Below are 13,278 nucleotides of genomic sequence, written 5' to 3' on the forward strand. Positions count from 1 at the left end.
AAAATTCAGCCAGGCATGGTGGTGGTGCACGCCTGCAATCCTAGCTACTTGGGAGGCCGGGGTGGGAGGATCGCTTAAGCCTGGGAGGTGGAGGTTGCAGTGAGCTATTATCACAACACTACACTCCAGTCTGGGCAGCAGAGTGAGATCCTGTCTCAAATGAATGAATGAATAAATAAAGTAAATACATTAAAAGTATGCCATGTGTTCACTTGTATTTGTATGACAGTCACTATTTTCCTTTTTTGATTGTTGGTAATTATCCTTTAACAACTCACGAAAAAATCTTCTGCTAGACCCAAGGTTGCCTTTGTCTTTCAAACTTCTGTAAATGATATAACTCAGCATTAAATAAGCTTTTTTTTCTGGGACTCTGTATTGTTCTCAACAATTCTGCCTATCAAAATGACAACACTAAAACCAATTTCATGTTTCCTATTTCATTACATTGAGTTCAAGAAAACAAAAATTTATAAAGACAATGTGCAAAATGTGTCACCAAAACTAAGAAAATTAAATCCAAAGGAATCTTTTCTAATTCATACAGGAGCTATATGATCTAATTCTATGAAAGCGCAATTCTATAGACAATTTTAAGAATCCATATTACCAAAAATTCACCCAACTCTACTAACAGTAATACTAAAAACTATTCCAATTATTAAACTGTCACCTCTTCCCAGAGGCCTGGGTATCTCTATTTAAAATAAATCTGTGTAAAGGCTAAAGTACTGTCTAAAAGTTAAATGATAAATCAGCAATTTTAATTAGTCTCAATGTATTAGGAATAATTTAAGTCAATAGAATCAGACTCCTTTAAAATAACATTGCTAACAAATATGCATTTACATTTTTTCAGAAAGGCAAAACAAAAACAAAACCTTAAAAAAATAAACAAAACTTCTGTGCTTCCTTTTCTGGGTAAGAAACCAGCTCACGTGTATTTTTTCATTTTTCACTTTTGTTTTTTAGACACAGGGTCTCAGTCTACTGCCCAGGCTGGAATGCAGCGGTGCGATCATAGCTCACTGCGGCCTTAAACTCCTGGGCTCAAACAATCCTCCTGACTCAGCCTAAGTAGGTCCACAGGCACACACCACCATGCCCAGCAATTTTTTTTAAATTTTTTGTAGTGACTAGGTCTCACTATGTTGTCCAGGCTGGTCTCAAACTGTTGGCCTCAGGCAATCCTTCCACCTCTGCCTCCCAAAGTGCTGGGGTTACAGGCATGAGCCACTGTGCCCAGCCTAGCTCACAGGTTTGACTGTGATTTTTTTTTTTTTTTTTTTTTTTTGGAGATAGAGTTTTGCTCTTGTCACCCAGGTGGGAGTGCAATGGCGCTATCTCAGCTCACTGCAACCTCTGCCTGCCGGGTTCAAGCAATTCTCCTGCCTCAGCCTCCCAAGTAGCTGGGACAAGTGCCTGAAACCATCCCTGGCTAATTTTTCTATTGTTAGTAGAGATGGGGTTTCACCACGTTGGCCAGGCTGTTCTCGAACTCCTGACCTCAGGTGATCCGCCTGCTTCGGCCTCCCTAAGTGCTGGGATTACAGGTGTGAGCCAATGCACCCGGCTGAACTGTGGTATTTTAAATCTACAAGTTTTGACACCCTGCCCTCCACTTGCCAAATTTATTCTTTTTAGATGACAGAGAAAAAAAATAACCAATTAGATTTAAAGGATTTAATAAATCTACCACTTCCATTCCTATCAGTAGCACCCAGTACTCCTTTAAAATACCAGATCAAGTGACAGTAGTGACTGCCAGGAACGTTAGCCCCCTGAAGTATCAGCGTTTGAGTTCTCTGGGCATTCTGTGGGCCCTGCAGTGGCACTTGTCCAAAAATGGTACTTCCCCACAGTTGGAGAACCAGACATGTACCCATGAGAAGAGCTTTTACTCCAACAAGGGGAAGAAAAAATCACCCCCAAACCCAACAGCTCTGGCCATGAGTACTTTCCTCTTGTCTGTCTCTTAAGGGTTACTTTTTGCAGTGCAGCAAGACAGACCAACACCAAACCTGAATTACAAGCAGCAGATAGTGATGGCTGAAGGGAGGAAGCAGGAGGAACCCAATGCTCCCCACACCCATTCACATCCCACCCTTGTGCTTCTCAGGCACATGGCAAAAAGAGCAAATCCACAAACTACAGCTAGATTTTTAAAACCCACTCAATCTAAGGGGGGGAAAAAGCAGGAAGGAGAACTGGGCAGGTAAAAGACACAGGGAGAATAATAAAATATTCAAATCAGACCAGGCACAAGAGCTGGCAAAATCTACTACCAGGAGAAATGCCCATGAACAGTGTTAAAAATCCACATTCAGCCAGGCGCCGTGGCTCACGAGGTCAGGAGACCATCCTGGCTAACATGGTGAAACCCTGTCTCTACTAAAAATAAAAAAATTGGCCAGGCGCAGTGGTGGGCGCCTGTAGTCCCAGCTATTTGGGAGGCTGAGGCAGAAGAATGGCGTGAACCCGGGTGTCACTGTACTCCAGCCTGGGTGACACAGCGAGACCCTGTCAAAAGAAAGAAAGAAAGAAAGAAAAGAAACAAAAGAAAGAAAGAAAAAATGCACATCCTCACATGCTCCAGGAACAAAAATTCCAAATCTTCAGCAAGTGAAGGAAAAACGCAGAGGGCCTTTGGCAGGGTGGTCTTGACTTTCTTGGGTGAAGGGAAGGGAAAGGGACAAGGAGTTAACACCACCTCCTCCCAGCCCCACCCACTTTAGAATGGCAGGAGCCTCACAGCCAGTCATGGCCTTCAGTATGGCTGGAGATGGATGCAGTAAAGAAAACGTTTCTGCCGAGGCTGAGCTACTCAGGGAAGCCCGTAGGGAAACAATCTGGTTTAAGCATCTACTGCTGAAGAGGAGCATTGAGGAGAGGAGGTGCAGCTGGGAAAAGCATGTTCTCCCAGGGTCTGCACTCCACGAGTGCTGAGAATGAAGACGGGAAACAGGACAGAGAAGAGGCAACCACTGAGAATATAGGAGGACGCACTGCTGAGAGGAAAGCCGAGGAGAACCAGACACAAAGCAGCAAGGCCAGCCCCTTTCAATGTCTGATCATTGCTGGAACATTCCACTTCCTCTAGTGAATCAGCAAGATTCAAATCAGCCCAGTGAGGGAAAAAGGGACACAGAGGACAATAACGAGGCGGCCAATAACATGGATGAGAAAGAGACTCACAAACACCTTATCACGAGATAAGGAAGGAGCCTCCAGCAAAGATGAAAAGCACATCAGCAATTATTATGTTGACACTAGGAAAAGAGTGAGGCTTCCTCTAGACATTCAAATACTAGATCAGCTATATCTAGAAATATCCTTCTTTGTTTTGTTTTGTGTTTTTGAAACAGAGTCTCGCTCTGTCACCCAGGCTGAAAGGCAGAGGCGGGATCTCAGTTCACTGCAACCTCTACCACCCGATTCAAGCGATTCTCATGCCTCAGCCTCCCAAGTAGTTGGAATTACAGGCGCCCTTCCACCACAATGGGCTAATTTTTGTAGTTTTTTATTAGAGATGGGGTTTCACCATGTTGGTGAGGCTGGTCTTGAACTCCTAGCCTCAAGCGATCCTCCTGCCTCGGTCTCCCAAAGTGCTGGGATTATAGGCGTGAGTTACTGCACCCGGCCTGGAAATACCCTTCTGAAACAATGTTTTCAGTCAGTAGTGAAGGGCTACTGACCTGCTGTAGCACCTACTACCTGAAGACAACACAATGGAAAGACAATTCGAACTGAAAAATCGATTAAAAAAAAAAACAGGCCAGGCGCGGTGGCTCAAGCCTGTAATCCCAGCGCTTTGGGAGGCCGAGACGGGCAGATCACAAGGTCAGGAGATAGAGACCATCCCGGCTAACATGGTGAAACCCCGTCTCTACTAAAAATACAAAAAAGCTAGCCGGGTGAGGTGGTGGGTGCCTGTAGTCCCAGCTACTCGGGAGGCTCAGGCAGGAGAATGGCCTCAACCCAGGAGGCGGAGCTTGCAGTGAGCTGAGATCCGGCCAACGCACTCCAGCCTGGGCAACGGAGTGAGACTCCCTTTCAAAAAAAAAAAACCGTAACTTTTTATATTCCAAGAGAAAGAATCCTTGCTTTTCAAAACTTCAGGCTCTCAAATACCTCTAAGTTGTTATAGGTCATTGACACCCAGGCAGATTACAACTAAACCACACAAATTGTTCAAGAACCGCTGCCAACTCAGAAACAACCTAAAGTTGAAGACTGCACGCCTCGGACGTTTCAAAGCCCACAGTGTGCTTTCACACAGTTGACTCCTGTCTATCGAGCACACTAGAGACAGACAGACCCACCACTCACCATCCCTTGTCCATGGTTCAACAAGGAGGTTTTCGGGTCCAGACTTATCTTCTTTTCCTTTGACGTCACATGCCTGAAGAGTCAACTGGAGAGGTTTACCTGACCAAAGAAAAGGAAAAGCAAGCCTTAAGCTAAAATATGAAGAACTGGAAACTAGCACACCTATGTGTGGAAACAGAGTCCTGTGGCTACTCATACTGCCAACTAAAAATCTCCCTGTTTAAAACCTGAAATAGAGCAGCAATATTGGACAAAAGTTGACACCATCCCTTTGTGCTTCCCTGAAAGAGACAAAGTACAGCTATACCCCTGAGTGATTCCAAGGACAGCTTTCTAGAACAATCATTGTTCTGAAAAAAGGACATTATAAGATATAGGTTGATAACACAGATTGAACATATCTGGGGGGGGTGATTCCTAAGATACTGTTTTGGAGCCAATAATTAACTTTATTACAATTGCATTTAAATATAAAATATTTTAGGTCTTGTTTCTTTAAATCATCTCTTCAGGCAAAATTTCTGTTTGAAGAATTAGAAAAATCAACTTTTTCAGAACACTTGGCTTTGGCAAAAAATATATATATATATATTTATATATACATATAAATTATCTTTTGCTATGATGATCTGAAAATGTTTTCCTTTTGTTTTAATAATATAATGAACACCTGTTCACCTATGATATGACCTAGAACTAGAACATTACCCCATTCCTTCCTATCTACCGCTCCCTGCCTGAACAACCATCAATCTAAATTCTATTCAGCTTCCAGACACTACCTGCTATCCCTTCTACCCAGCCATGCCTGCTCTGGGCTGTTCACTGGTGCAACCCCCAACCACCCAAGAAAATAACTTTTCAAAATTTAGGGAGGAAACTAGATTTATAGGACATCAATTGTCTAACTTTAAAATTTAAACAGGCAAAAGAAAAAAAAATTAAACAGGCTGGGCATCGTGGCTCATGCCTGTAAATCCCAGCATTTTGGGAGGCTGAGGTGGGAGGACTGCTTGAGTCCAGGAGTTTGAGACCAGCATGGTCAACACTGGGAGAGCTCATTTCTAAAAAAAAATTTGTTTAATTAGCCAGGTGTGGTGGCACATGCCTATAGTCCCAGCTACTCAGGAAGCTGAGGCGAGAGGATCACTTGAACCTGGGAGGTGGAGGTCTCAGTGTGCTGAGATTATGCCACTGCACTCCAACCTGGGTGACAGAGCAGGACTCTGTCTCAAAAAATAAATAAATAAATAAAATAAAAATAAAAATAACATACAAAGAAGCCATTAAGTCAGTTATATTAAGACAAAGGTAGAGACGTCACAGCAGGGGCCAGGTGTGGTAGCTCATGCCTGTAGTCCCAGCATTTTAAGAGCCCAAGGTGGGAGGACTGCTTCAGCCTGGGAGACCAGCTTGGGCAACATAGAAAATTTAAAAAATTAACCAGGTATGCTGGCATGCACCTGTGGTCCCAGCTACTTGGGAGAGTGATGCAGGAGGATCACTTGAGCCTGGGAGGTCAAGGCTGCAGTGAGCTGTGATCATGCCACTGCACTCCAATCTGTGCAACACAGCAAGACACTCTCTCCCAAAATAAATAAGTAAAATGGCAGAAATATCACTGTAATACTGCAAACAGGATGAGACCCAATACCATATACTGTGGAGTCCAGGAAGGCTGCACTTGCAAGAGGAAGTGCTGCACTGCAGTCCTTTGGGAGTAACTTTACGGGCTCCTGTGTTGAGAAGGACGATAAGGCCCCATCCTGGTTTAGCAGAAAAGTGCTCATAGGAATTACTGCTAGGCCCAAGAGGGGAAAGTGGTGGCAGACAGGTGTCCAAATCCTTCAGAGCAGCTATCACAGGAATGCAGAGGGATGCATTCTAAGACAAAGATTCCTTTGCACCGTATCTTGGCTAGCTTCCTCCCTCCAACAGGTAAGAACTACTCCAACCCTGTTGGCCTACACAATGAGACACTTCAGTACTTTACCAAAGATGGCTGTGTTCAAATGGCTACCAGACCTGAGTAATTCTGCAAGCAGATTGTGGGAGCACAGCCTTGTGGACACTCAAGTGTCCTCTTCTGGTGATACTGCCATCACATAAATGAACCAAAATCCCCCTTCTCCCTGCCAATCCTAGTAAGGTCTGATACTCAGAGGATATGCTCATCCAGGAATCATGGTGTAACTATAACAACCCAAAAAGATGAGAAGATACCAGAAGGTCACATGGCGAAGAACGGCTTTATGATTTGTCCACTGTTGACATTTCCATCACCCCCATGTTTTACCGTATTTACCATATTTGAGGAGCAGGTTCTGTCTGACTGACGCCATGGACAGGATGAGGGATGAGGCATCATATTGTGTGTCCAGATGGTCAGTGATGGTGCATAGAGAGCTCATCACTTTGGTAACACTTCCTCTTGCGAGTGCAAAAGCCAGAAGAGTCAGTTCTACCTCTGGGGTAGAACAGCAGCTATAAGCAAAGAGCAAAAACTTTTCACTTCTTAAAAACATGAAAAAATCCAGGTGGCTCAAACCCCATGGAAGTGATCACCACAAGTAACATTAACCTGCCACATGCTTTCTACAGGTTTATCAGAAATATTTTTCAAAATATCTTAAGATAACCTAAGGAAAAATTAAATCAATCCAGAGAGCCAAGGAATGAAAGCCTCACTTCTATAACCTTTAATCGTTAAATATTAAATAATACCAACAAGCTACTCTAATAAGCCTCTGCTATTAAGAAGCCTCGGGTAATGAGCTGACTTGGCCAGAGAGTTGAGGGTTGATGCTTGAAGTACCAAAAATGTATTACACTGAATTATACTTCTTTGCCTTTACTTTAAACACATTACACTGAAACGTTAAAAACCGTGATGGCTCAGGGACTGTTTTGTCCTCTAATGCAGAAATGTCCTCAGGGCTCACTGAGGCAGAACTGAGTGTCCCCACACAAAGCGGTCTCTTCTATCAAGCTATCCAGGCGCCCTGTCCCAGTTCTACAGGTAATCAGGCTCCCTGGACCTGCATGTGAAGGTCAGCAGGTTCTGAGTGAGGGAAGGCTATGCCAGTTGGACTTTGAGACTTCTGTTCTATCAGAATCACAGGACTACTCCCCTCGGGCCCTGCAACACCCCTCCCCTGCCTTCCCAATTCTCCAGGTCAGGTGATATCGCTAAATAATGGAGTTTAGATGAGTGAACTATTATGTCACTTTCTCTTTAGCTACTAAAAAGCAAACATTTTTAGTGATGATGGTTAAAGATTAACATATATTTTTTAAAGACTTAACAAGCATATATGCACTCCATTCCTCACAGAGTTTACCCTCGTCAGCCTTGATTTTACCTAGTTATCCTTATGAGGAAACTGTCCACTTCTTCCAGCACATTAGGAGAGAGGAAAGTTGAGAAATCTGTAGATCCTGGTGAGAGAGAGAGCGGAGGCATGTGCCGCAGTGCCTTCCTAGAAGAGGAAAATGTAAAATCAGAAAACCAGACTGAATTTAGACAAAAAATAAACTGTTACAAGCTTGTTTTGACTAATTCCTTATAAACAGACAGTGTTCCCACAGAGAAGCTGGCACACAATCTAAACTGGCCCCTTTTTTGTTTTGTTTTGTTTTGCAGTGTTTGAGACGGAATCTCCCTCTGTCATCCAGGCTGAAGCACAGTGGCGTGATCTCGATTCACTGCAACCTCCACCTCCCAGGTTCAAGCGATTCTCCTGCCTCGCCCTCCTGAGTAGCTAGGATTACAGGAGCCTGCCACCAAGCCTGGCTAATTTTTTTGTATTTTTAGTAGAGATGGGGTTTCACCATCTTGGCCAGGCTGGGCTTGAACTCGTGACCTCGTGATCCACCCGCCTCAGCCTCCCAAAGTGCTGGGATTACAGGCATAAGCCACCGTGCCTGGCCTAAACTAGCTCTTTTTGCCCAGGAGTCATAGTGCTAAGTAGTTTGATAGGGTTTTGTGTGTGTTTGTTTCTTTCTTTCTTTTAGGAGTTCTACCTCCCTCTGTGGAATAAAGCTTATTCAACTCTCTGGAATCCAGCTTTCATGTTAAGTAGTGTTAGAAAAACTGACCCAAGAGGCAGAGCAGCTTGTGGCTCAGCAGAAAACTTATTTTATAATTTGTTCAGCAGCAATAGGGAAAAAAACAAGAAAATTGTATACCTAGGATCTGAAGATCTATGGTATCTAAAGAGGTGTCATGAATTTCATGTTTTCCTAAACAGATGAGCCCATTACCATCTCCATTCCTGCCATGTTTCTTGGCCTTTCCACCTTAATGTCTGTTTTAATGTTTCCCTTTTCTTGTCTTTGCTTACATGTATCTTTCTGAATCCCCCAATAGCTTTACCTCATCTAGGTTAGCAGTCATCAAAAATTTAAACAACAAATGACTTCTGAGTCCCCTGTGTGCCAGCAACTGTGCTAGGTGAGTAAGTGTACCATGAAAAATTTCAAGGTATTCTGTGAATGTATCAAAAATAACTCAAAATTCTACAATTTAAATAGTCGCTTAATGATAATGGTAATGAAAATCCCTGAAACAATTTCATTTCTACATTTCAAAATAGAGACAATACAGCAAAGCTAACACTGTGTCAGCTCACACTCTGCCCTAGTTCTGCTCCTGTCTACACAATGAGCTGTTTTTGGGTTGCACAAACATGGCAGCTACACACAGGTGCAGCTGATCAGTGAGGGCTAATGCACACAAGTAGCATGCAGTCATTTACTGAATGTATTTCCACTGATACAGGCAAAGACTTCTGTCCCAAAATATTCTTTTCCTTACCTATTTTTCCTCATTGATATTTTTTCAATAAATCTTTAATTTTAAAATAGATTTAGATCACTAATCTTAAAAAGGCAGGAGTGCATGAAAATATCATTGCAGATGAACTAGTAAAACTGAGCAGGGACACAAACTTTAAAATCTGTCCATTCTTCAACCACTTGCCACATCTTCAAAAAAATAATGTAGAAACCTCTTCCTTTTCCTGAAAATCCAGTCCATAAGGTGGGGTTGTGCAACGTTGGCATCTGTATGTGTCTGGGGAGTAAGGGGAGTATTCATGGTGGCCTACAGTGAGGTTTTAGAGCCTGAGCAGGGTGAGAAAGGTATCTTCACAAAGGTATGGCCTAATATGGAATGCAGGCACCAAGTGGGGCAAGAAGGGTGGCCTGGCACAGGCTATAGGAACTCAAGGAAGATAAGAAGGGCATCTGTGCAATGGTAGCCACAGCAGCAGGTCTGCAAAAGACGCTGGAGCAGGAATGGGATAGGGAGGGTGTTCACGAAAGGGCAGGGACAATGGGACACTGGTTACATAGAGGAGAATTCAGTAAGTATGAAAATGTATCAAGGATGATGGGAAGCAAGTTTCCTAATATCAGAGAAGGGAGTCACAAATAAAGAAATAGGACAGGTACGGTGACTCATGTCTATAATCTTTGCACTCTGGGAGGCCAAGGCAGGTAGATCTCCACCTAGAGAGCCCTGATTCAGAAAAATGGCTGATTCCAGGACGAATGCAGGGAACATTCAAGATAAGCCTGGAATATCTTGTGTCAGAACATATGGAAGCATTCCAAGAATAATGAGGCATGTCAAAAGGACACACAAGCCAGACTGCAGGGGTTGCCACCAGCCAACTCCAGGATAATATAAGCATCAAAACTGCAGCTGACTATAATCTAGTGCATAAACAGGAATCCACTAATATAAAGTTTTGATGAGGAATGAGATATTTATACAGTCTCAAAGTACCATCTTCAACATATTAATTATGAAGTGAAAAAAAATTACTTTACAATGGAAAAGTCTGGCAAAAATCACTTTAATCAAGTGATCAAAGTTAACATGACTGCACTAGAATGAGGACTATCTGAAGTTGGGTGCAACCCGACGAGATGCAATGAGAACAAAGCATCACTTCTATGATATTCCTGCTAGAGATAGATACAAAACCTCAATGTGATCATGATGAAACATCAAATAAACCAGAACTGAAGGACACTCTTCAAAATAACTGACCTGTAATTTTCAAAAGTATCAGGGTCAAGGACATACTGAGGAAAGACGAGGAAATACTGAGGAATTGTTCCAGAATGAAGGAAACTAAAGAGATATGACAATGAAATGCAGAATATTTTGCTGGATCCTTTTGCTGTAAGGGGTGTGACTGGGGCAATGTGCCAAACTTGAAGGGAGTCTGAGGATGAGATGGTGGCAACGCAGCAAAGTGCACCAATGTGGATTTCCTGATTTCAATGGTTGTCAGTAAATGTTCTTGTTTACAGGAAATACACACTAAAGTATGCAGGAACGACGGGGCACAGGCTGACAAATTACTCTCTAATGACTGAGGAAGAAATAAAAATTATTTGTTAACTGTAAACTTGCAATGCTTCTCTAAGTATGAAATAATTTGGTGAGAATACATGTTAAAACACGAAGAAAGAACAAGGTATGGCCAACTATTACCCTTCAGAACTAGCATTACAGCAGTGTTATTTGCTGAACAGTTTTACTCAATAGTGCTAACAAATCTCAAAAGATGTCTTGAAAACAAAACATTAGCAATCTCTTTTTGGCTGATACTCTCACAGCCTACACTATAGGTGCCTATTATCAGTTGCTGAATCTGCACAATACTAATATTTCAGTGCTGCTATAGCTGGTTGTATTTGTCTTATATGTTACTACTTGGTCTTTTTGCCCTAATCATTTTTTTTAAAGTACTCTACATTTCAAAATAAATTAATTTAGTACCCCGAAAAGATTTCACTCATTAGTGGAAACAGCCCTCAACGGATCCATTACTGTAGCCTATTCATGTGACTTCAGGAAAGGTCACAACATCTGCATCTATAAAATGGGGTAATTTTCACAGGTACATTTCAGTGTCAGTAGGTAAAATAATAGACAGCATCTGAAAGTGCTTTATCCAACATCAAATCCTACATAAACATGAGCAATTACTTCCCAATGGACAAGGAACAGGCACAGCATAAGTGACCTTCCACAAGACTGGTCCATTTAGTGAGCTGATGAAGAACACTGTAGGAACTGTGTGAGGAGGAGCAGGAAGGTGGAATGGGCATTTTTTCAGTCTGTAAAGTCAGAACGTCAATCAAAGAGAGAAGCGCTGTGGAGCTGAGAGGCACCAACAGGAAACACTAGGGCACCTGAGGCCGAGCTGACTGAGCCACGACAATCAATGATGGAAGGCTGCTCAGTGATACTCCCTAAAGGATGACGGGAGAATGAGGGCATGCTGAGGGGGCTGGAAAATAGAGGGAATGACTTACTGAGTATTGTGCAGCACTGTCTGGACAAAGGCGGGATTTGTCTCCATAGAAGCCGTCACCAGAGATGTCAGCAGAGACCAATACCATATTGCAGAAGCATCTGAGACTGAGACCCCAGACTTCTTAACTCTCTGAAAGCCAACAGCCCTGAGACCATGAATTCTAGTGTCGCAGCCATCGCTAAGACAACGCTTTATGTTAATCTGGACATCTGTCGAGCACAAACAAAACATTCAGTATTGGATTAACTTCTTTAGTTAGGCAAATGCTGGGCTCCCAACTAAAAGCAAAATAGTAATAGACATTTTGAAAAGAAAATTCTGAAGATACACTTTGATGACAGAAATAAATAGCATGTGCAATGGAACTACTATATAATAAATTTGTCAAAAAGCATTGACAAATCTAAGAAATCATAAGAATAATATGTAAAATTAAGGGTGGTTTAAGTCTTTACAACAAAACTTCTTAGGAACTTAGGAGTCTTGAAAAAAACTACACAAAGAACAACTTAAAACAAGCCTGTCTGAATACACGGTAAGAACATTTCTAGAATTCTTGCTAGGATTCTGAAATTTGGATTAAGTTACAGAACAGTAGCTGGCTTATAAGCAATTGTGAGAATTTATTTTTAATAATCAAATCCAAACAGATGACATATACGTGACTCACTTTTAAGAGATGTCACAATTTCTTATTTGGGTCAGAGGAGAGAAGGTAAGAAGTTACAAAGGACACAACTTAGAGAAAAGACCACAACATAAGACAGGAAGCTTCTAATCCACAGACCTAACTATTTATTTGCCTAGGGGTGGGACACAAAGACGCTACCTTCCTAGGCCTCAGTTCCTTTGATCAAAGAATACTTCTTTTGGCCCAGGAAAGCATTAGAAGAAATGAGATAAAACATGAAGCATTCCGGCTCCCTGAATGAAATAAGCCTGGAAAGCAATCACAGAATTGTGATTATTTCCAAAATGCTATGTGTAAAGCAAGGTTATAATGGTATAAAATTGGAAACAACCTAAATGTCCAAGACTGAGGGGTGGGTTAAAATTACGGCTTTTTTTTTTTTTTTTTTTGAGATAAGAGTCTTGCTCTGTCACCCAGGCTGGAGTGCAGTGGAGCAATCTCAGCTCACTGCAACCTCCGCTTTCCGGGTTCAAGTGATTCTCCTGCCTCAGCCTCCCAAGTAGCTGGGATTACAGGCATGCACCACCATGCCCAGCTAATTTTTGTATTTGGTAGAGACAGGGTTTCACCATGTTGGCCAGGCTGGTCTAGGACTCCTGACCTCAAGTGATCTGCATACCTCGGCCTCCCAAAGTGCTGGGACTGGAGGTGTGAGCCACTGCCCCCGGCCAATTACAGTATATTTTTACAACACTAAATCAGGGTGCTTGTGAATACAACACGTTCTAAAAAATTACAAAAGAGGCCGGGCGCGGTGGCTCAAGCCTGTAATCCCAGCACTTTGGGAGGCCGAGATGGCCGGATCACGAGGTCAGGAGATCGAGACCATCCTGGCTAATACGGTGAAACCCCGTCTCTACTAAAAAATACAAAAACTTAGCCGGGCGAGGTGGCAGGCGCCTGTAGTCCCAGCTACTCGGG

General features: G+C 42.6%; 1 protein-coding gene across 1 annotated transcript in view; it reads right to left on the reverse strand.

Moving 5' to 3' along the window:
- The window catches only part of ZZEF1 (zinc finger, ZZ-type with EF-hand domain 1), a 188,471-nt gene that overhangs the window by 103,189 nt on the left and 72,004 nt on the right, over nt 1-13,278 (reverse strand). Inside the window, exons 11-14 of the mRNA XM_011980457.1 lie at nt 11,665-11,875; nt 7,692-7,808; nt 6,635-6,813; nt 4,330-4,428 (exon numbers count right to left, since the gene is read on the reverse strand). Coding sequence (XP_011835847.1) covers nt 4,330-4,428; nt 6,635-6,813; nt 7,692-7,808; nt 11,665-11,875 — 606 coding nt within the window. The remainder of the gene's footprint in view (nt 1-4,329; nt 4,429-6,634; nt 6,814-7,691; nt 7,809-11,664; nt 11,876-13,278) is intronic.

The sequence above is a fragment of the Mandrillus leucophaeus genome, unplaced genomic scaffold (assembly GCF_000951045.1).
Source record: "Mandrillus leucophaeus isolate KB7577 unplaced genomic scaffold, Mleu.le_1.0 Scaffold212, whole genome shotgun sequence".
NCBI classification, from domain to species: Eukaryota; Metazoa; Chordata; class Mammalia; order Primates; family Cercopithecidae; genus Mandrillus; species Mandrillus leucophaeus.